We start from the raw sequence: 20,511 nt of genomic DNA, 5'->3' as shown, positions 1-20,511 counted from the left end.
AGCAGTTGCAAAGCAAAGGCAAATTACATAAAACGATGCCAGTTTTTTTAAACAGTTCTAAACTGCACAATTAGATTTACTATGTTCAGCACTAAGTTATAAATAAGCTGTGCGGTAAAAATAAAGTGCCAATTATAACTAACATGTTGGATAAATTAATTTGACATATTAAAGGGCATATACGATAAATAATCTATTGCACAACAAATATATGAGAAGGAGATCAACTTTTTGCAGATAGAATTTTCTACAATATGTGAATGAAGCGACGCTTGTCTCAACTCAGTACCCGGATATAAAAAATTTGCTTCATTATTGTATTACAAAATGATTTCGTAACAGAAGTGATAAATGAAAAACAACGACACGTACATATTCATAAACCAGTTCCCAATTAAATTTCTTAAATACAATATGATGTATACGCAGATCAAAAAACAATTATAACGAAATCAATTTCAGAAACGTGTAATGAAATCATGGTTTTAATTTTATTTGTGGGTATGCCACTTGGTAAGCCCCAATAAGTGAGGATACAAGGCCACATATTCCAACTAAACCATTATGCTTAGGAAAATAACCCAATTTTGAACCTGGAATAGGAAAGTCACAGATATTTCTAAGTAAATCTAAAGTAGCTTCTGGGTTTTCTTTAAGGCATTGAACCCACAAAGGCAAATAAACCTTTTTTTCATTGTATTGCTCACGCTGTTCTAATCTCTTAAGAGCAATGTATACAGCATACAGGTCTCTAAGTATTGATAACAATATTGATCCGAGATAAAATCGTGCAGATATGTAGTCCCAGCGCTTGTCCACCTTTGCAATGCCGATCCGGCCGAGCCACAAATAATGGTCAATAAACAAAAATCCTGCCTTGTTAAGATGAGATATGGTGAGTGTAGTACGAAGCACAGGGTCCACTAAAGCCATAGTTTTCCTGGCAGCCTGCAAACTTTCTAAAGACTTTCCAAGTCTAAAAACTGGGTAAAAAGAAACGCTCGCTATGTAAAGTTGTGTTTCAGCTACATCACAAAACAATAATAACAATGAGACTTTACAATTGAACACATAGTCGCAGTTTCTCAGCAGTCGGCACATAACCACTTGTAGAACAACCTCTTACATTTCCTCGTGGTGCTTGCATGTGATTCAAGCTTTGCCAGCTTCTGAATTATCTCAGGATCAGCTTCAAGTTCTTGCATTCCCCATCCCAGTAGCTTGCTTACATATTGCGCAGTCCTAAGAAAATATTACGAAGTCAAAATTATGGTGAGTCACGATGTAGATAATATGTTTAAAAATATATCAACGTATTTCTCGGTGTGGTGTATTTAGTCCTTCAACATACTTTAAATTATCCTTCTGCGAAGTTATGCAATGGCTATAACACGTGTCCTTACGATAAGATATTATTTACATGGTATTCATGCAGTTTGAAATAAGTCGCCATGCTTATAATGTAATTTCTGTCTAAAATTGTCTAATAAAACTGTTTAAAACAAATAAAAACTGATGATGCCATTTAGATGAAACATGAATATATTTCTGTATAGTCAGAACTTTTGACAGATTTGCAAAATCAGCTGAACTTTCTTTGCTTAAGATAGTACAATATGGTATGAGGTTGTTACCAAATTTATGAATGCTATGCACAGCTTGCATACAAATGCAAGCAAAGCAGTTAAAACCATTTTCATCAGAAATGTTGTTTTTTTGGTTGTGTAACTGACGGTAAAGAGCTAACTTAAGAGTTGTTTGTCAAAAAAATGTGTGTGTATTATATAAGCATTGTCATATATTAAGCATAAGCAACAAACAATTTTTAAGTAAATTTGTGCATATGTTATATAACAAAATTATTACAGTATGGTCTATTGTAATAAGTAGGCTATTACAGTAGGACTTACTATAAACCACCTTGGGACAATACCATTTTGGTCATAATATCTGAATGGTCGACAATAATTGAAGCTGCTACAGTACTGATTAACCACACCAGGATCCATAGAGTTAGGCACAAAATGACAAAAACGTCGACTTTTCCATTTATTTGATTGATATTAAATACCAACATTAATGTCAATGATGTCACTAGGTGAATTGAGAATAGACATGGCACAGTTGTCATTGTCACGTAGCATAAATGACATTAAAAATTTGGAAATGGAAAAAATGGTAATAATGGTAATAATAATATCCGATTCCTGGTCAGTGGTAGTAGTAAATGAAAGAATTTTGCATGGAAAAATTCGGGAGCACACCAAAATGATCATATAAAGTAGGTGATCATATTATTATTTTGTGGATTTTATCTTTTAGATACAATGCTTTATTTATTAATCTACCCTTCATATAAATAATCTACCCTATTATATCATACACCAAACTGATAATGACAATAAATACCACCAAATTGCAAATCACATAAACGCATATAAGAATTTCTTTTTTCTGTGCTACATGCATAATATGCAAGAAAAAAGAAAACTTTTTTTCAAATTAACCATACTAACTGAAAACATGATTATAATAGAACAATAATTAATACACATACATACATTATAAGAAAATTTACAACGCATGAGTACAGTATTTTGTCATTGGCAGGTTTAGTGTATTATAGTCAATGTTTTTATATGGAATGTTTTATATATGTAACTGTGTCACCTTCCTTGACAAAAAGAGCTTTCCATGATATTAGGCAAAAATGTAAAAACTTGAGTCACATTTTTGAACAAACAAACTTTTTAGAAACATTTAAAATGACACGAATTGAGTATTGTTTTGGGAAATAACTTGACTTGAGTATACATACAGTATTATCTCGTACTGTATAAACAACATACACCAACAACAGGTGCATTGATGATAGCCTACAGCTTATTGTGAATATACATAAGTAAAAGTGGGCAGAGCAACAACAGCAAAGGGTAAATCACATCTTAAACATCCCGCAATAACTGCCTCAGCCTTCAGGTATCGGTAATATAAGTCTGTATGTGAGCTTACGCTATGGGCTTACTAGGCAAAAATGAACTAACAGCTGAACAAGTAGCCTATACGAAATAGACCCTTTCCAGGGTACGACCGTCATTTTTCTTGGGTGGCAAGATTTTTTCGATCATCCACATTTAATAGTTGATGGTGGCTGAACTGTGTTAACCCAAGTTTATAGTAAAATATAAAACAAGACATACAGGTTGGCAATCTGAAGGTTAACTTTATTTTAGAATTTTCTACACGTTTTCTATTGTGTGGAAAAACCAACAATAAAGTTACCCTTCAGAGCAATAACCTATATCTTGTTTTTTATTTTACTATACTTCATAGAAGTCGTCGACCCACTTTCATTTTTATAAAAATTGCAAGCGTTTCGGTTTTCAGATTGTAAAAATTTCCTTCAGATGAGTAGCATATTCATGAATTCTTTTACATGATAAAGAAAAACATTGAAAACATGTTGACTAGTTTTTATTTTACAGCGGTTTGAACCCTACGCACTGAACTTCTTCGATATGACATCTAGATGTATGGTCAGCGAAGTAAAATGAGGAAGGGTTTGAGTGTTATCTGTGGTGACTTTTATAGTGTAATTATATTTTGCATGTCAAGCTAAGTTTAAAATAATCAACTAGAAGTTAATACAAACTTAATTACTACATTTACAGGCGCCATAGATACTGGACAATATTTTCAATAGATTTTCTTTATTGTGTAAAACTGTAAAGGAATTCATTTGCTACTCAACTGAACGAAATCTTTATAATCTGATGTCCAGAACACTTGTAATTTAAAAACAATCAACATAGGTCGACAATTTAAATTGCTAAGTATGGACAACGGAAAAAAATCTTTCCACTAAAAAAAATTGCTGGCGTAACTCGGAAAGTGTCTGTAAAAGCATGTAACGCAGCTAGACAAGGTCGCCTTTACTTTCGCATGAGTTCTCATATCCTTCAGGTTCGAGTATTGAAAAAAATTTTACACTATATTTTATTTTGCCGTATTTATTCGATTGTAAGCCACACCTTATAAAGTTTTTATTATCATTTAAAGAGACACAACCAAGTCATCAAACTCAAGTTACAAGTCAAGTCATTTACATTTTCTGAATAAAATTAGTTTAAGTTGACGCTTTAAGTTGTTTGCACCAAAGAATAGATATTTTTTTAGTTTACTCTAATGCTGAAATATAATCAAAAACAACCGACTCGAATCATTTTAAATACCAGTATTGACTTGAGTCAAGTCATTTATGTACTTTCTTAAAAAGGGGATCAAGTCAAGTTTTCGAAAAAAGTCACTCATGTTGAGTCACTACGACTCTAATCATTTATGTGACTTAAACTGAAGTAAACAGTGATATATGGCACTTAAGTTATTAAGTAACTAACTGTAACAAGTCCTTACTCCATTTAGTGAAAAGTGTGGCACTTAAACGCACAAGATTCATTAACGTGCATGCCGCACACTTGACGTTTTTGTCTTCACACCGATTTATAATAAATAAACAAAGAAAAGCTGATGGTTTAAATGCCAATTTATAGCAAATAAACAAAGAATTGTGGTTTCCCTACCCACCAAAATATCTTACAATTGTTATGTTGCATGTGTTAAGCCCTTGGGGTTTACCACTTTTTCCTGCTCGTTAATTGTTCGTGAGCATGAGTTTTGTTATGCCAAACTTATAAACGTTAGTATCGTAACTTTCGCTTCGCACAGTTAATGGCGAAAAATGAACAATACAGTACAAAAATATGCGTCTTTGCGGACACGATTTCTCGTCGAAAAAACTGCCGTACTTTCGGGCTTATTCCTTTTCAGTGCCCATTCAGGCCTTGATTCGGCTTTCAGGAGCGCATCAAAAGTAGGCTACAAAGACCCTGATAGCCTTTACATGTTAAATATGCTGTGTTGCTTTGGTACCTGTATAATTTGTCTCTTCCTTGAGTCTTGTTGGTGAAATCAAAAACACTTTGCATGACTCCTATATGCAATGGAAAATCTGGCAACTTGTTCACATTTCGCATTGGTAACTGGCAACTGCTGAAAAGCTGACGTCATGCTGATGCGAACGAATGGAAGAATTTGACCTTTGACCAGCGGAAGACCCATATGTTTGTTTAACAGCAAAGTCATAAGTTCCGCTGCTTTCAGACCGTTTGTCTACTTTGTGGTTTACATAACGCTTCTAGCAGAGACGTCTTGCAAACCAGTTAACCAGTATAGTACAACTATATTCATAAAGGCATAAAAAGGCCCAATTATTATCATGCAAGATGATAATCATGATTATTATGATAATCCCGATTAGTATCACGTAAGATAAAGGGGTCCAAATCATTATGGCGCCACATACAAAACATGTAAATAATATATGCACGTTTGCATGCATAATTGCGTGAAGTCCCAATGATGTAGTTTATCCTACCGTATATATTTCGTCTTCCGGTATGTTGATTGATGGTGGTTGAACCGTGTTAACCCAGTATAATCAGGATATAGCAAAATAAAAAGCACGATATAGGATGGCACTCTAGGGTTTATGACGTAGCCGTCACAGTGATTGCTTTAATAACATTACGATTCTCGTATTTGGTTGCAAATTTTAGTCTTACGTAACATTAACATTTACCCTTTGGCAACTGGTTTTAAAACGTCTTTTTGCTATACACATATAAATATATTTGTCTTCGATAAATTTAAAAGGAGCGTAAAGTCCACAATGTCGGGTGGTGGCATTGAAAAAGCGCTTGGAGACCAAAATGCCAACCTTCGACTGCATTCGTGGTTCTTGCAATGCAATTTGTCCCGGCTTCGTAATGATTCCAATTTTCGATTGGAAAGATGGCTGAGCCGTAATTTTCAACACGTCCCGGACGTCGTCTGCCTCTGATATATGTGTGTTCGAAATACGAAAGCAGCTCAAGCATCTTCTCGTGATCGGGCATGCTATCAGAGGCAGACGAAGTTTGAAATGTGTCCTCCTTCATAATGGAAACCAGTTTTCATCCATACCCGTTGGTCATTCTGTCCAAATGAGAGAAGATTACAAAAATGTAAAATTCCTCCTTGAAAGTATTAACTATGTCAGATACAACATTGTGGACTTTCATACAAGGAATTGAAAAAGACCTTCAAATGCAACGTGCAACGTTTCTGCAAGGAATTGCTGGTACTCAACCTTCTATTCCAAAGCGATACAAGGCACTGAAACTGCGCGTGCAAAACGCAGTTGACCGTTATCTGTCAAGTGAAATTTTAGTTTATCTTCGTGCAGTTGCTCACATTTCCCAATGTGTAGACTTGCAATTTTCGATACTGTAAATGTGTGATTAAATGTCGCGTGATTAACTGTCCAAGTGATTAAGTGTCGCGTGATTAAGTGTCACCAAACCCCGCGCGAGTCACTCAGAACCTTCTCGCGGGCCACGGGTTGGACACTTCTGCTTTAACAGAAAAAATCATAGTGAACAGTGTAAAAGCTGAAATGAATGATTTGACTACTGCTGCTAGGCCTACCATATTTTCATTGCCAAAAAAGAGGACAATTTCTCCGGCAAGTACAATGCAAATAAAGTTTTACGTTTAAAGAATTTATCACATGTTTTTGGATAATTATACGCATATGCACAAGTAATGCATTCTGCTTCAAAATCATTATGTCCTTTTCTGAAACAAGGATATAGCCTACTTCTGCCACAGTTCATCAGAAAACACAGTGTTCCTCTTTGGCATTGTTGCTTAGCTTTAGTTAGTATTTAAATTTAAAAAATGATAAGAAAAATGATTAGACCTCATGCTGTCGCAGAAAAGTCATTTGACTTGACTTAGGCCTCATGCCGAAAAGTCACATAAACATACAATTCTGTTGAAAATATAAGCAAGAAAGCGCAAAATGCAGAAAAGGAGGACATTTGGGTATTTTTCAGTGTCCTCGGAGGACAATTTTTTTTCTTTAGAAAAAAGGGCAAATCCTCCTAAAAGACGACATATGGTAGATACTACTGCATATGTCTCTGTTGAAATTTGGACTAACCTCCAGATGCGTTCATTTATCGGATTTACTGTACACTTTGTTGACAACGAATTCAACTTGAAGTCTCGCGTTCTGTGCTGCGAACATTTTGCCGAAAGACACACTGCTGTCAACATAGCCAACAAGTATGAAGATTTTGTGAAGATATACCAAATCGACGGCAAAGTTCGACGCGTTATAAACGACAACGCAAGCTCAATGAAAAAAGCCTATCGCTTATAGATTTGACGACTTTTGAAATGAAAGTAGATGCTATGCATACCGCACCTGAATGGATGAAGAAGATTGAAATTTTTGTGATGAGGGTGATTTTCAAGATCCAGAAACTGACCTCGATACGGTTCTAGCCCTATTACCGACAAGAGTGGCATGTTTCGCACACACAATGCAACTGTGCATCGTGCAGGCATTGAGTGGTATAAAAGAAAGGTAATTTCCCCCCATTCAATCAGAAGACCACCTATGGAAAGAATTTATTATAAACTGTACGAACTGTCAATTCTAATTTATAAAAGCTTAGTACGCTCTAATTCTAATTCCAATCTAATTGCAAAAAGCTGAAAAACGACTAGTTGTCCAAGTCTGTTATGCACGTAACGATTTTCACTTTTGTCCAGTATGGCTTACCATAGCTTATGGCATCCCTCCAGAAAATAACTGCTTAGTGGAATCAAAGTGCAATTTAAACTAATTCGCTTTCACACAAACGACGGAATGTGTATGGCAACACAACACGAAGCAGCTTTGTAAAATTTCACAAATGTTTCTTGTTGAAAGAAACGGTATTTTTACTTTCCAAATGGCTTGGTTTCAGCTTTCAATTGACTTGACTTGACTCGAGTCGGTTCTTCCAAATGACTCGAGTTTGATTACTTGGTTTATGCTTGCCACTAGCTGGCGGATTTGAGGATTAAACTGCGTCAACTCACGTGTGACGCCAAACTCAATAGAAAGTCCCAAACAATAAATCTAACGCCATCAAAAATGGTGCAAATCAATCAATACTTGGCCGGGGGTAGAAAGCTATTGCAGCAACACAAACACTTTGCAAACACGAATATATATCGTAGTGCAGTACGGTCTCGCCTAGCGACTGGTCAGTACCCGTGGCCTCGCAAAAGAGTGAGAATTATGAATACATGACTGAAACCGAACAGGTCTGCAGAGAATTTTGCAAAATTCGCGAATTTACAATTAAGCAAGTCCAGTTAAGTTGAAAATGTCGATGAGAAGCTGGTTGTTGTTTAAACGTTGAAATTAATATAGAAAGGTTGTAAAAAATTTTAATACAGCAGAACTTTTTGTTTGTGTAAACTGCTCAATCGACATGGTGCGTCATTGCAATAAGGCTATAACAGTGATAATACAATAAACAAAGGGCGATCTTACGCCAAATGCAGCTTGTGAGATTAAATATATGGCAAGAAAAGCATTAAGAGCCTAGCACAAACTAGTTTTAATTAAAAAACATGAAAATTGCAACTGTAAACTCCGGTCTCCATAAAGTTGAATAACGCTTTAAATGCAGTTCATCTTTCATAAATCAAATACTGTAAGATTACAGTATAACCTTTGCAGGTTAAAAGTAAACTATTCTAAAATTTAATATCTGACAAGTGATGACTTTCGCCAAAAATTTCTAACTTTAACTGACAACTGGACTTTTTGATAATGTTTCTAAAATTCATGTTTGCCAAACTAATTACGTTTGTGTCAAATCGATTCCGTTTAAAATATTTAACGAGTGTGTCAACTATGAAGCTAACTCTGGTAATTTATAACTACGTAGCTGCCGGAATGTCGTACACGGAGTTGAGCAGGGGTGAATTTTCTACGGCTGATTTCGTCGTTTTTGTTGGTATGATAAAAATAGTAAGGATACCTTTAGCAATTATAAAGATAAATATAGGTTTTGTTGAAGCGTCAAAGTATTTGCGTAAAAGTTTCAATTTTTCCCACAGGAATGCTGGCAGCTGCTGCGCTGGTAGGAATCTACTACGCTATTAAGGATAGAAGAGTTGAAGACCAAACCTTGGATAACTATAATCTTGGTGGAAGATCAATGTCAGCGGTAAGTGCAAAATTACGCAGTGATACATTGATAGAATGATGAAAATGTTGCAGTATTCGCAAATGGTAACATTCCTGAATACATTTGTTACAACTTTGACAATTTTGTACATAAACAAAAAGAAGACCAAGATCATTAATACATTGCATATAGTGTCACATCCTAATAAAAGCCATTTATACCGTTTTTGTATGGATTTATGTCTCCGCATTAGATTCCGCTTGGTTTGTCAATGGCAGTCACGTACATCTCTGCCATAACGATAATAGGCGCCCCAACAGAAGCTTATAATTATGGAATGATGGTGCTTTGGTACTCTGCGGCTCCCATAATTTCAAATGTTATTGGAACTTATTGCCTGTCTTTATTACATTCTATAGGTGCATAAATTAAGTCTTAAATCGATAAATCAGGTTTGTAGAAATGTGTTTATTTATAACCTTTGTATGCTAAAATAACTAGAAGTTAGACTACAGCAGCTTGCTTGAATAAAAATAAAGTTTGTTTGTTTGTTTACAAACGGCTGTACCTCGAGCTACGTTTTGATGTCAAAGTAAGAAAATTGTGCTCTGCGATTTCAATCGTCCAACTGGTATGTCACGTTACTTGCAATCATTGAACAATTTTACAATTGCTCGAGGTTCTTTTATGTGTATGATATAGACCTTCGAAACTTCTTACACTATAGTAAAATATTAAGGATCCAACCGCATAAAGAATGTTTTAAGTTTTATGTTTCATATTCAATTTTTAGAATTGCAAAGAATTTTTCAATATGGTATAAAAACGATTGATTATTTTGTATTTGTTGGATTAAAACTGAATTTCAATTATGCAACTATTTACAGTGTTTTAAAGACGATTTCTTATCTGTTTAGACAATTTACATGGGAATCACGGTTTATCTTCCGGCACTTGCTATAAATGCTCTTACTCCGCTAAGCCTTAACTGGTCAATTATGATTACAAGTGGATTATGCACGTTTTATACTGTTCTGGTAAATAAAATGCTAACATTTAAAAACGCTTAACAAAATCATTTAGCCTATTTATCTGTTAGGCTATATATTTATTTAGATTTTATACTAGGCTAAAATCTTTCTTTAATATTTACCGGATAAAAATAATACAATTGTTATATACGATCGACAAAAGAGATACACTATATTCATTTGTCTTTAAATTGTATTGTTGTTCTTGCTGAGTGCCTTTTTTTGTAGGGCGGTATGAAAGCAGTAGTTTGGACAGATACTCTACAAACAACGGTCATATTTGCTGGTGGATTTGCAGCCTTGGTGAAAACGATTGTGATCGTTGGAGGATTTGGAAAGATGTGGGATGCCTTGGAAAGAGGAGGAAGAATGAATATCTTTGAGTAACTTATTGAGACAAAGACCAAAAGCTGCCGTTGCTGTTGTTCACTAATAAAACGCTTGTTCATATGAAAATTCAATATCTAGATTCAATATTGATCTTACACTTCAAAGAACATTTTGGACTATTTTTATTGGGGCTACGGTTATGAAAACTCGGATATTATGCTGCACACAGCCTTCCACTCAACGATTTTTATCATGTAAATCGGTCACAGATGCCAGATTGTAAGCAGTACTGACTTAATTTAAAAAATTAATTCAAAACTGTTGATGTGCCTATAGTACAACTGAAGTCATTTTATTAAATTTTGTGTTTCTTCTTAAAACACGTCGTTTTATTTAAACATAAGTTTTCAGAAGTTTAATTCTCTTACTTATACAGTACCTAAGCCTTTACAAATTAGTGTTTAAATTATACGCAAATTTAGTTCTAACCGTAACGAAACTAATACTAATGTATATTATAATTACAGTATAACATAAATTCTCTCGCTGTTATTTGCGGAATCATCACGAATTGTTGGTTCGCAAAACGTTCTACACAGAACAAAAAGTTATTTTAAACTTTCTCAGCCAACTTTCTTTGCTCAATTTCATGCTATAACACATTTTTATGTACAGTGCTTCAATTATTTGCATGGTGTTGTCTATCATTATTTCTTTGGTCGCTTACATTACTGGATGTGCAGCCTACGCCTATTTTGAAAATTGTGACCCTTTAAAATACGGAAGGATAACAAAAAAAGATCAATTTGTTGCTGTGCTGATATCAGACGTGTTTAGTGACGTCCCAGGAATGGCAGGACTTTTTGTGTCAGCTGCTTTTAGTGGCACGTTAAGGTGAGCTAAGTCACAGATGAGATTGAATTCATAAGAAATCCAATGTTTTAATGAAACAAATTGGCATTAGTACATGTTGGTACTTTTTCAGCTCTGTATCGTCAGGTATAAATTCATTGGGTGCACTTATTTTGGAAGATTTCGTGATACCTCGGAAACCACAATTGAGTAACAGAAAAAAAGTACTCATTAGCAAGATCACTGGTAAAAAAGCTATCAAAATGTTCCTTTCTCATAATGAACACGACATTTTTCACTAAATTTTGTCCGTGTCTTAAATTCTTGTTTTTCTTCCTAGGAGTGCTGCTCGGATTTTTGACAGCCTTAGTAGCATTTTCTGTGCAAACACTCGGAGGAACTATTGTGTCCATCATAAGTTCCATTAATGGTGCGTTCGATGGACCCCTTTTGGCTGTTTTTACCCTTGGTATTTTCTTTCCCTGGACGAATGTTACCGTAAGATACATATAAATGAAATTCGACAATCTACATAGATTTCTATTGATACAATAACATAAAGTTGCTATTGTAATCGGAAAGACATATAGGCAATCGAGTTTCTCATTGAAATGTCGTTGTTTTGTATGGTAACGTTTAACTATATGTTTTTTTATTGTTTGCTTATGATATTTTCTTTTAGGGAGCCCTTATGGGACATGTTGTGGCTTCAATATTTATGATCTGGATGGGAGTCAGTTCAGTAATCTACTGAAAACCAGCGAATAAATTGAGACAGTTGCCAACCACAACGAAAGGTTGTCCTGTGAATGCAATGAACTACACAACAATTGACCCTTATTTCAATATGACCAACTCTAAGCATTTGATTTTATGGAATAGATCATTAACGGACTCCATGAATATGGATTCAGCCCAAGATGATAAGTAATCTTCTTCTTCTATTTTTGGTATTGTTTGTTTAACCTTACTTCACTTGCTAAACTTTGCTTTTCTTTGTTCAGGCCAGCTTTATTCTATTCTCTTTGGTCGCTTTCCTTTTTGTACTTTTGTTTGCTGGGATTCATCTTAACTATCGTCATTTCTCTGTTAGTGTCGATTGCCACAGATAAAAAGTTAAGCAAAAATATCCGTATTATCTTGGAAATATTACTTGCAAAATTACTTTGCCAAAAACAGGCGCCAACAAGCCAAGTGATGCTGATCCTCGCTATTTCATGCCATTTATTGAGAATGAAATTTTACCGGAAAAAGTTCGACGATTTTTCCGTTTTGGAGTTCCGGAAGACATAAAAATGTCTGATCATTCTGAAGTCACCGAGAAAATTAGGCTATCGTTCCGAGAAGACAACTGTCATCCTTCAAGCACGAAAGAATCACATCAAAATCGTTCAGAAAAGCAAAGCTCTGTAACTGATGATGATCGTATTCTTGTCTTTCCAGCTTAATATGTTTTTGTGGGAGGAAATTTGCGTGAGGCCATTAAAGTGATCGGCTTTTTTTAACAATGCTGAAATAGTATAAGTTACAAAAAACTTTGCTTGGTAACCTTTTTAATTTTTCTTTAACGTTAGCTTACAACGAACAACATTATGCGTATGGCATATACGCATTCCTACTGTGAGAAATGTTAGAAGTATTCGTTTACTCATTGTTATTAATGCCACGATTATAATGTACTCGCTAGGGTTTCGGTCAGCATATGTACAGTACTTATATAGCTGGCTTCTTTAGCCGATATTTTCATTGTTTGTTGTATTTTGTTTATGTGTTGCTAACAGACGTTTGGAATTAAAAAAGAATTTATACAGTAGAGATTTTTCTTTATTTGTTGTTGTCATATATAGTCTATACTTAGTACTAATATTTATACGTTTTGAACAAGTGTTGTTGTTTGTTACTTTATACGGGTGATTTTGCTATTTTATTACATTGGACTCATTTAGTAGGCCTAATGTTTATATCTTTGAAAATATCGAATAAAACTTTTTACAAATTTATATCTAGTCAACTATTGTTACATTATTTTTAATAGGTACTAGTCAAATTTCTAATTTTAACATCGAACAAAATTCAACGTTTTAATTTTTCCAAAAGTTTTTATGAAACAAATAAATACCTGTAAAATCACCGTTACATCACCCCAATCAATAGGCATATAGGCTTTCCTATATAAGAGCATGAACTGATCTTGTATATAGCCTACCATTTAAATAGAGTTTACAAAATTAGCCTTTTTCGATTACGTTACATTAAAAATCAACGTTTAGTTAATCAATTTCATTCAAATAGCGGCAACCTTTTTAAAATCCAGTGTTTTAAATCGATACTAATATATAAAGTACAGTCAAGTCGCCAAACAATGTTGTAACGTCATTAGCGACTCTTAAAAACAGTTGTCTCCTTTAAGTTTTCAGTTTATCGACGGTTTGAATGATGTCTAAAACTGCATCAGATTTTTGGCCTATGATGTACACACAACTTCTTGGCAAGTGGTCCAATATAGGCTCATGCAAAGTAGTGGGGCAGTGAAAGTTTTATTCTGCTCTTTACAATTCGAACCATATGAATAAAGTGATGCTTGATATGGTGAAAAGGGACCGAAGCGAGTCATAAATGACTTGAACGTAGACTTGAAAATGTGATTGGCTGAATTGCTGTTAGACCGGTTAATAGAATAAAAAACTTAGGAAAGCTGGGTATGGAGATGTAAATTTATAAAATTTAGCCAAGTTCGCTCTTGAAAAGTTAAGCTATTTAGAAAATTTCGGTATAAAGCTAGTTGTCACATATATCAATTAAGTCTAGAGCTGTTATCAATGCGAAGAACGTAAATTTCTTAAACTCACAGAACCTTGTATGTAGACCGAACAACTAAAAAGATGTATGTTTTAGGTAGGCCTAGGCTTATTGTTATAAAGAAGACATTAAATACACATAAGAAGATATAGTCTGAATTCACGTATGCGGTAAACATGAAGATTGGGTTTTTCAACCCCGGTATCTGACCTCTAGTTGCGAGTAGACCAAAGTCACTGAACTTAATTTTATTTTGATGTTCAAAACTAAATAAAAATCCAACATAGCGATACTTGTTTTGTGTTTTAAACATGAATTTATTTCTCAAAAAGTGTGCATGCTCTTGGGAAGTCAACTAGCGATCGTTCTCTTTTTTTGCTGGTTACTGATATGTAACTTTGTTCGAATTGGTTCATGATGTTTACCACGACCAGCAAACAAGTACAAAGTTTATACTGTTAAAGTCTTTACGCAAATGTACACAACAAAGTTTCTCTTTTTATAAATCTATTGCTGCCAAAATTTTGCCTCTTCAACATTTTAATTACCATTGTATATTCAGACCCTCCGCTATAAAACTTGTTTCAAAAGTGTCATAAAAAACGGCGAAATTTATGGCCAGGTAACTTACGTGGCTTTTAATATTTTTTATTGTTCGCTGTGCCGTTTTGTAATCTGGTGATGCAAGCAGCACTTCGACAATGTATTTACTGTTATAGGCGGCAGCTACATTTACTACAGCCATATAGCATATTTAACTTTGTATTAACAAACACAACTTTGATGATGAGCATTAAGCTATAATAAATTATTATAGATTCGGATTTGCCAAACATTAAAATCTATCATTTTTACGCTCACGATTCAGTTTTTTGTCATATTTTCTTTTCCGTTTTTGACCGAGTTTAATATACTGTATTTACAGAACGCTCCAACACAACTGATGATACCGCATTTTTATTTTTATGACCATTTATAGTTTGCTCTTTGATCAATTACTTTCAAGCTAACCACGTTAACCTACTGTACGGTATATACCCTGAAGAAAATATTGCTGCACGTCGGCGTTTTATGACTGCTCGAAAACAACTTTGTTGATCAGGGTGGCAGAATTCAGGATTTTTGGATTTAATGCAAAGCAAGGGTTTCGTGTAGGCCGATTTAGTGGTGCAGAAGATTATAAAATCATGATGTTAAAAATGCTGTATTTAAGTTAAAAATTGAAGTATTTTAAAATTAATTATCAGAGAAGTGATGAAATTTCAGTCTTCACTAAACATTTCTTGATGAAATTGTATTCATTCATACAATTAACTGCGGGTTCGCTTACTTTCAATTATGAATGAAAACAATAAAACTGCATGTAAAAGTGCTAACTTTAGCTCACAACTGAACTTTTCTAAATTTTTGGTTCCTATCAGCTAATTGTTTTGGTGTCAGGTGTGCCAAATAAAGTTTGTTAGCTAAATAGGAACTACAAATATTACCGCCGGAATGTCGTACACGGAGTCGAGCAGCGGTAAATTTTCTACGGCCGATTTCGTCGTTTTTATTGGTATGATAAAAAAAGTGTTGGCAACTTTAACAATTACATAGAGATAAATAATTACGTTTTGTTAATGCTCCGGAGTCCGGAGTATTTGTGTAAAAGTTTCAATTTTTCCACAGGAATGCTGGCAGCTGCTGCGCTGGTAGGAATCTACTACGCTATTAAGGATAGGAAGGCTAAGAACCAGACCTTGGTTAATTATAATTTTGGTGGAAGATCAATGTCAGCGGTAAGTGGGAAACTATGAGGTGATAAATTGCACAAATGATAAAAATTTGCTGGTTTATATATTTATCAGAGGTAACAATCTGAAATGATTTTACAAAACCTATCGTATTTCTGTAATAACTTTAAGAATCTTATTATAGAATATAAATAATAAGAAGACAAGAAACCTTGCTTATAATGTAATGTTACATCATAATTATTTTTCTTGTAGTGAGCGAAGCTATTTGTTGTTTTTATTTGCAATTATGTTTCTGCAATAGATTCCACTTGGTTTGTCAATGGCAGTCTCGTACATCTCTGCAATAACAATGATAAGCTTTCCTACAGAAGCTTATAATTATGGGGCAGTAGTTATTTGGTACTCCACAACTTCCATTATTCCCAATGTTATTGCCTACTTTTATTACATTCCATTGGTGCACAAATTAAGTCTTTATTCCATATATCAGGTTAGTAAAACTATTTTTTCTTTAAATAATTTTTCATGTAAGAATAAATATAGATATGCATTAGCTTGCTTTTAACACTTAAATAAAATAAAGCTTGTTTGTTTACAAATGGCAGTACCTCGAGCTACGTTTTGATGTCAAAGTAAGAAAATTGTGCTCTGCGATCTCAATACTGCAACTGGTATATGGTCACGTTATTTTCAATCATTGAAAAATTTTACAATTGCTGAAGGATCTTTCTTGTGTTTGGTATAAAAGTTTGAAATATCTTGTATAGAAATAAAAACTTAAGGATCTAACCGTGTAAAGAATGTTTTAAGGCATTTTCTCATCTGTTTAGACAATTTACATGGGAATCACGGTTTATCTTCCGGCACTTGCTCTAAATGCTCTAACTCCGTTAAGTCTTAACTGGTCAATTGTGATTACAAGTGGAATATGCACGTTTTATACCAGGGGCGGGCAACTTCTTCGGTCGGCGGGCCTGATATGAGAAAATGAAGTACTTGGCGGGCCGGATTCCTGAATAGATTGGAACGCAGCTTTGTCTTATTAATGTTCATGGTCGAAAATGTTTGCTCATAAATGTATGTAGACCCGAACAGAACAAGTAGATTTATGACCATCTTTCTCAGGTTGGCAAACTTGGACTTATTCAGTGACGCAATACAGGGATTGCGGCAGAATGTGGCCGCAGGCCACATTATCATGTAAGACCGGAAACTGTCTGCGGGCCGCTCAAAATCCCGTCGCGGGACGGATCCGGCCCGCGGGCCGTATGTTGCCCACCCCTATTTTATACTGTTCTGATAAATAAAATGCTAACATTTAAAAAGTTCTAACAAATCATGTATTTATCTTATCCACAATATTTATAAGTAAAACTTTTATCCAAAAATCTTGCTTTAGATTTTACTGCAAACGAAAATTTAATTCCTTATATTTATAATAGGATGATAGATAAAATAATTTGTTGTCTATTGTCCTTCAGCTGTTGAAGTTGTTATCCTTGCAAAGTATAGTTTCAATTACACAGGGTGGTTTGAAAGCAGTTGTATGGACAGATACTTTACAAGCGGTGATCATGTTTGTTGGTGGATTTGCAGCCTTGGTAAAGACGATTGTGATCGTTGGAGGATTTGGAAAAATGTGGGATTTCCTGGAGAGAGGAGGAAGAATGAATATCTTTGAGTAAATGATTGAGATCAACCCAAATGTTATTGTTTTTGTTTTTCGCGTAAAAGCTAATAACTAATTGATATGAAATTTTAAATTTCAGCTTTAATATGGATCCCACACTTCAAAGAACTGTCTGGACTATTTTTATTGGAGGAACTTTTGTTAGAACTCAATCGACATGCTGCACACAGCCCTCAGCCCAACGATTCTTGTCATGCAAATCAGTCAAAGATGCCAAAAAGTTAGGAGGCCTAGCACTTAATCAAAAAAATCAATCTATAAAACTATACCTAGGCTATATCGCAAAGAAAATTTGAAATTGATGTGTCTACTCTAAAGCAACGTCTTCTTAAAATGTTTGTCTTTTTAAACACTTCATTACTATCGTTCTACCTCAAAAGAACTTTTGAGACATGTTTAATCACTTTCCATCAACGTCACCACGTTTGTCTTTGTATTACTTCCAAGATTTTAACAACAGATTATTCTTTTTAACATAAAATTTATTTTTCCTTTGGTTTTCGCTATCATCATAAATTTTTGTTTGACAAAATCTTCTATTCAAAACTTTAACAAAAAAATTTGTAGACTTTCTCCAAATAATTTTGCTCAAGTTTAATACCAACCATTTTTGTAAAGGGCATCAATTATCTCTATGATCTTATCTGTTATCATTCCCTTCGTCAGCTTGATTACTGGATGTGCAACATACGCCTATTATGAAAATTGTGACCCTTTAAAGTATGGAAGGATAACAAAACCAGACCAACTTGTTGCAGTGCTGATATCAGACGTGTTTAGTGACGTTCCGGGAATGGCAGGACTTTTTGTGTCAGCTGCTTTTAGTGGCACGTTAAGGTGAGCTAAGTTACAGATGAGATTGAATTCATAAGAAATCCAATGTTTTAATGAAGCAAATTGGCATTAGTACATGTCACTACTTTTTCAGCTCTGTATCGTCAGGTATAAATTCATTGGGTGCACTTATTTTGGAAGACTTCGTCATACCTTGGAAACCACAATTGAGTAACAGAGCAAAAGTGTTAACTAGCAAGATCACAGGTATACCACAGTCATTTTAAAGTAACAAAACTGTCCTACTAATAGAAAGCACGATATTTTTCACTAAATTTTGTCCGTATCTTAAATTCTTTTATTCTTCCCAGGCGTGCTGCTCGGATGTTTGACAGCTGTAATAGCATTTTCTGTGCAAACACTCGGAGGAACGATTTTTTCCATCATAAATTCCATTAATGGTGCGTTCAATGGACCCCTTTTGGCTGTTTTTACTCTTGGTATATTCTTTCCTTGGGCGAATGTTACCGTACGTATATACTGTAATATATAAAGGAAGCTTCAATTACTGCATTTACTTATATAAATGCAGTAACATGATGAAGATAAACTAATAAAGCTTCGGAAAACCAACAGTTCATCATTAAAATTTTGTTTTGTGGTTACTTTTAACTAAGTTCAGTTATTGTTTCTTTTAAATATTTTATTTTAGGGAGTACTGGTGGGTCATATAGCGACTTCAGTCTTCATGATCTGGATGGGAGTCAGTTCAGTAATCTACGCAAAAACCAGCGGATAAATTGAGACAGTTGCCAACCACAACGCAAGGTTGTCCTGTGAGTGCAACGCAGAACTCAACCCTTGACCCTTATTTCAATATGAGCAGTTCGGAGCATCTGGCTTCATGGAATGGTTCATTAACAGACTCGATGAACTTAAATTCAGCCCAAGATGATAAGTAATCTTTTTCTCTGTTTCAAGATATTATTTGTTTAACTTAGCTTTTTTGGTTTTACCTGCTAAACTTTGCTTTTCTTTGTTCAGGCCAGCTTTATTCTATTCTCTTTGGTCACTTTCCTTTTTGTACTTTTGTTTGCTGGGATTCATCTTAACTATCGTCATTTCTCTGTTAGTGTCGATTGCCACAGGTAAAAATTTTAAGCAAGTATGAAATATCCGTATTAACTTGGAAATATTACTTGCAAAATCGTTTTCTCAAAAACAGGCGCTAACAAGCCAAGTGATGCTGATCCTCGCTATTTCATTCCATTTATTGATAATGAAATTTTTCCGGAGAAAGTTCGTCGATTTTTCCGTTTTGGTGTTCCGGAAGCCATCAAAATGTCTGACCGTTCTGAAGTCACCGAGAAAATTAGGCTATCGTTTCGAGAAGAAAGATGTCCTTCTGCAAACTCAGAAAAATCCGATGATAATTAAACGGAGAAGAAGAGTTCAAGATGTTATGAAGATCGTAGCTTTATGTTTTCCGCTTAGGTTGTTTCTGTATGTTTGGAAACATTTTTTGCCAAACCATCATAATCACTCTTCGAACAATATTCAGTTAATATGTAGTCCAAATGCAACACTTTATTTCTACTAGCCGGATTATTAAGTTAGGATAAATAGGCCTGTTTGTTTGATATTTTTAAGCTGTAGGCCTTCGTGTCATTTTTGATATCTGTTTAGCCTGTTGAATATATCATGGCGGAAAAAAGCAACTTCCATTCTTGTAGAAGTCTCTGTCAACACTTATTATAGTTTGGTAGCTTGCCTGTTTAGCAGATATATTTCATTGTTTGCTGCATTGTGTTTATGTGTTTATGTGTTTATGTTTACTAATAACTGCCTGGAATTTAAAAGGTATATCCATTGCAACATTTGGTTAGTTTTGTTGTTGGTATATACTGTATATAGGCCTACTTAAGGTGAAACTTCTTTTAAAGCGCTGTTAACTTTGCCGTTTAATTAGAGTAGAATCATTAAAAAAATGACGTTTATAAACATTCAGCTATACTCTACATGTGTCAAGCATATTACAGATTTAAAAAAAAAAACTTTTGTTACATTATTTTTGACAGGTATCTATAGCTTTTGCATTCCACACATAAACTAAAGCTTTGTAATTTTTACTAGAAAATGCAGATACTAATAAATTTATAGCACTGTTAAAGTTAAAGTTAAAGAACGTTAAAGCTTAAAGTTGAAGATTTTGTAGCGGTTTTCGT

The 20,511-nt window shown here is 34.4% G+C and overlaps 3 protein-coding genes across 5 annotated transcripts; 2 read left to right on the top strand and 1 right to left on the bottom strand.

Annotated features, from left to right (window-relative positions):
- Positions 1-296: 296 nt before the first annotated feature.
- LOC143445501 (peroxisomal membrane protein 11A-like) lies at positions 297-5,088 on the bottom strand. Its single transcript, XM_076944646.1, has 3 exons — positions 4,930-5,088; positions 1,127-1,242; positions 297-983 (listed from the first exon to the last, which is right to left on the bottom strand). Exons 1-3 carry the CDS (start codon positions 5,031-5,033, stop codon positions 478-480), a joined length of 726 nt encoding a protein of 241 aa, XP_076800761.1. The 5' UTR covers positions 5,034-5,088; the 3' UTR covers positions 297-477.
- Positions 5,089-8,117: 3,029 nt separating this feature from the next.
- On the top strand, positions 8,118-13,287 carry LOC143445495 (sodium-coupled monocarboxylate transporter 2-like). 3 transcript variants are annotated; one of them, XM_076944637.1, is made up of 13 exons: positions 8,118-8,900; positions 9,004-9,113; positions 9,328-9,493; positions 9,668-9,705; positions 9,992-10,111; positions 10,334-10,488; positions 10,574-10,714; positions 11,111-11,329; positions 11,421-11,533; positions 11,628-11,717; positions 11,970-12,084; positions 12,170-12,214; positions 12,292-13,287. In XM_076944637.1, exons 1-11 carry the CDS (start codon positions 8,714-8,716, stop codon positions 12,053-12,055), a joined length of 1,425 nt encoding a protein of 474 aa, XP_076800752.1. In that variant the 5' UTR covers positions 8,118-8,713; the 3' UTR covers positions 12,056-12,084; positions 12,170-12,214; positions 12,292-13,287. The 3 variants fall into 3 exon arrangements, with proteins under 3 accessions (XP_076800752.1, XP_076800751.1, XP_076800750.1); XM_076944636.1 differs by having other exon boundaries at positions 11,628-11,785; XM_076944635.1 differs by having other exon boundaries at positions 11,628-11,785; positions 11,970-12,214.
- Positions 13,288-15,237: 1,950 nt separating this feature from the next.
- LOC143447099 (sodium-coupled monocarboxylate transporter 1-like) lies at positions 15,238-20,226 on the top strand. The gene is made up of 13 exons (XM_076947034.1): positions 15,238-15,641; positions 15,755-15,864; positions 16,124-16,312; positions 16,428-16,493; positions 16,653-16,786; positions 17,291-17,503; positions 17,592-17,732; positions 18,131-18,349; positions 18,441-18,553; positions 18,658-18,815; positions 19,096-19,244; positions 19,331-19,434; positions 19,512-20,226. The coding sequence occupies exons 1-13, from the start codon at positions 15,581-15,583 to the stop codon at positions 19,721-19,723; spliced, it is 1,869 nt and encodes a 622-aa protein (XP_076803149.1). The 5' UTR covers positions 15,238-15,580; the 3' UTR covers positions 19,724-20,226.
- The last annotated feature ends 285 nt before the right edge of the window (positions 20,227-20,511 follow it).

This window comes from Clavelina lepadiformis, chromosome 2, assembly GCF_947623445.1.
Source record: "Clavelina lepadiformis chromosome 2, kaClaLepa1.1, whole genome shotgun sequence".
Classification (NCBI taxonomy): Eukaryota; Metazoa; Chordata; class Ascidiacea; order Aplousobranchia; family Clavelinidae; genus Clavelina; species Clavelina lepadiformis.
Note: the sequence above shows the minus strand (reverse complement) of the source record. Positions and strands in the feature narration are given on the sequence as shown.

Excerpts from the sequence above, each read along its gene's own strand:
- LOC143447099 (XM_076947034.1), top strand. The coding sequence starts at position 15,581 with ATGTCGTACACGGAGTCGAGCAGCGGTAAATTTTCTACGGCCGATTTC. Across the intron at positions 17,733-18,130 it reads TCAGTCAAAGATGCCAAAAA|GGCATCAATTATCTCTATGA; the intron begins GTTAGGAGGCCT and ends ATTTTTGTAAAG. Across the intron at positions 19,245-19,330 it reads AATTCAGCCCAAGATGATAA|GCCAGCTTTATTCTATTCTC; the intron begins GTAATCTTTTTC and ends TTCTTTGTTCAG.
- LOC143445501 (XM_076944646.1), bottom strand. The coding sequence starts at position 5,033 with ATGCGAAATGTGAACAAGTTGCCAGATTTTCCATTGCATATAGGAGTC. Across the intron at positions 1,243-4,929 it reads GGAAGAGACAAATTATACAG|GACTGCGCAATATGTAAGCA; the intron begins GTACCAAAGCAA and ends ATATTTTCTTAG. Across the intron at positions 984-1,126 it reads TGCAAGCACCACGAGGAAAT|TTTTTAGACTTGGAAAGTCT; the intron begins GTAAGAGGTTGT and ends CTTTTTACCCAG.
- LOC143445495 (XM_076944636.1), top strand. The coding sequence starts at position 8,714 with ATGTTTCTAAAATTCATGTTTGCCAAACTAATTACGTTTGTGTCAAAT. Across the intron at positions 9,706-9,991 it reads CGATTTCAATCGTCCAACTG|ACAATTTACATGGGAATCAC; the intron begins GTATGTCACGTT and ends TTATCTGTTTAG. Across the intron at positions 10,489-10,573 it reads GGAAGAATGAATATCTTTGA|ATTCAATATTGATCTTACAC; the intron begins GTAACTTATTGA and ends TTCAATATCTAG.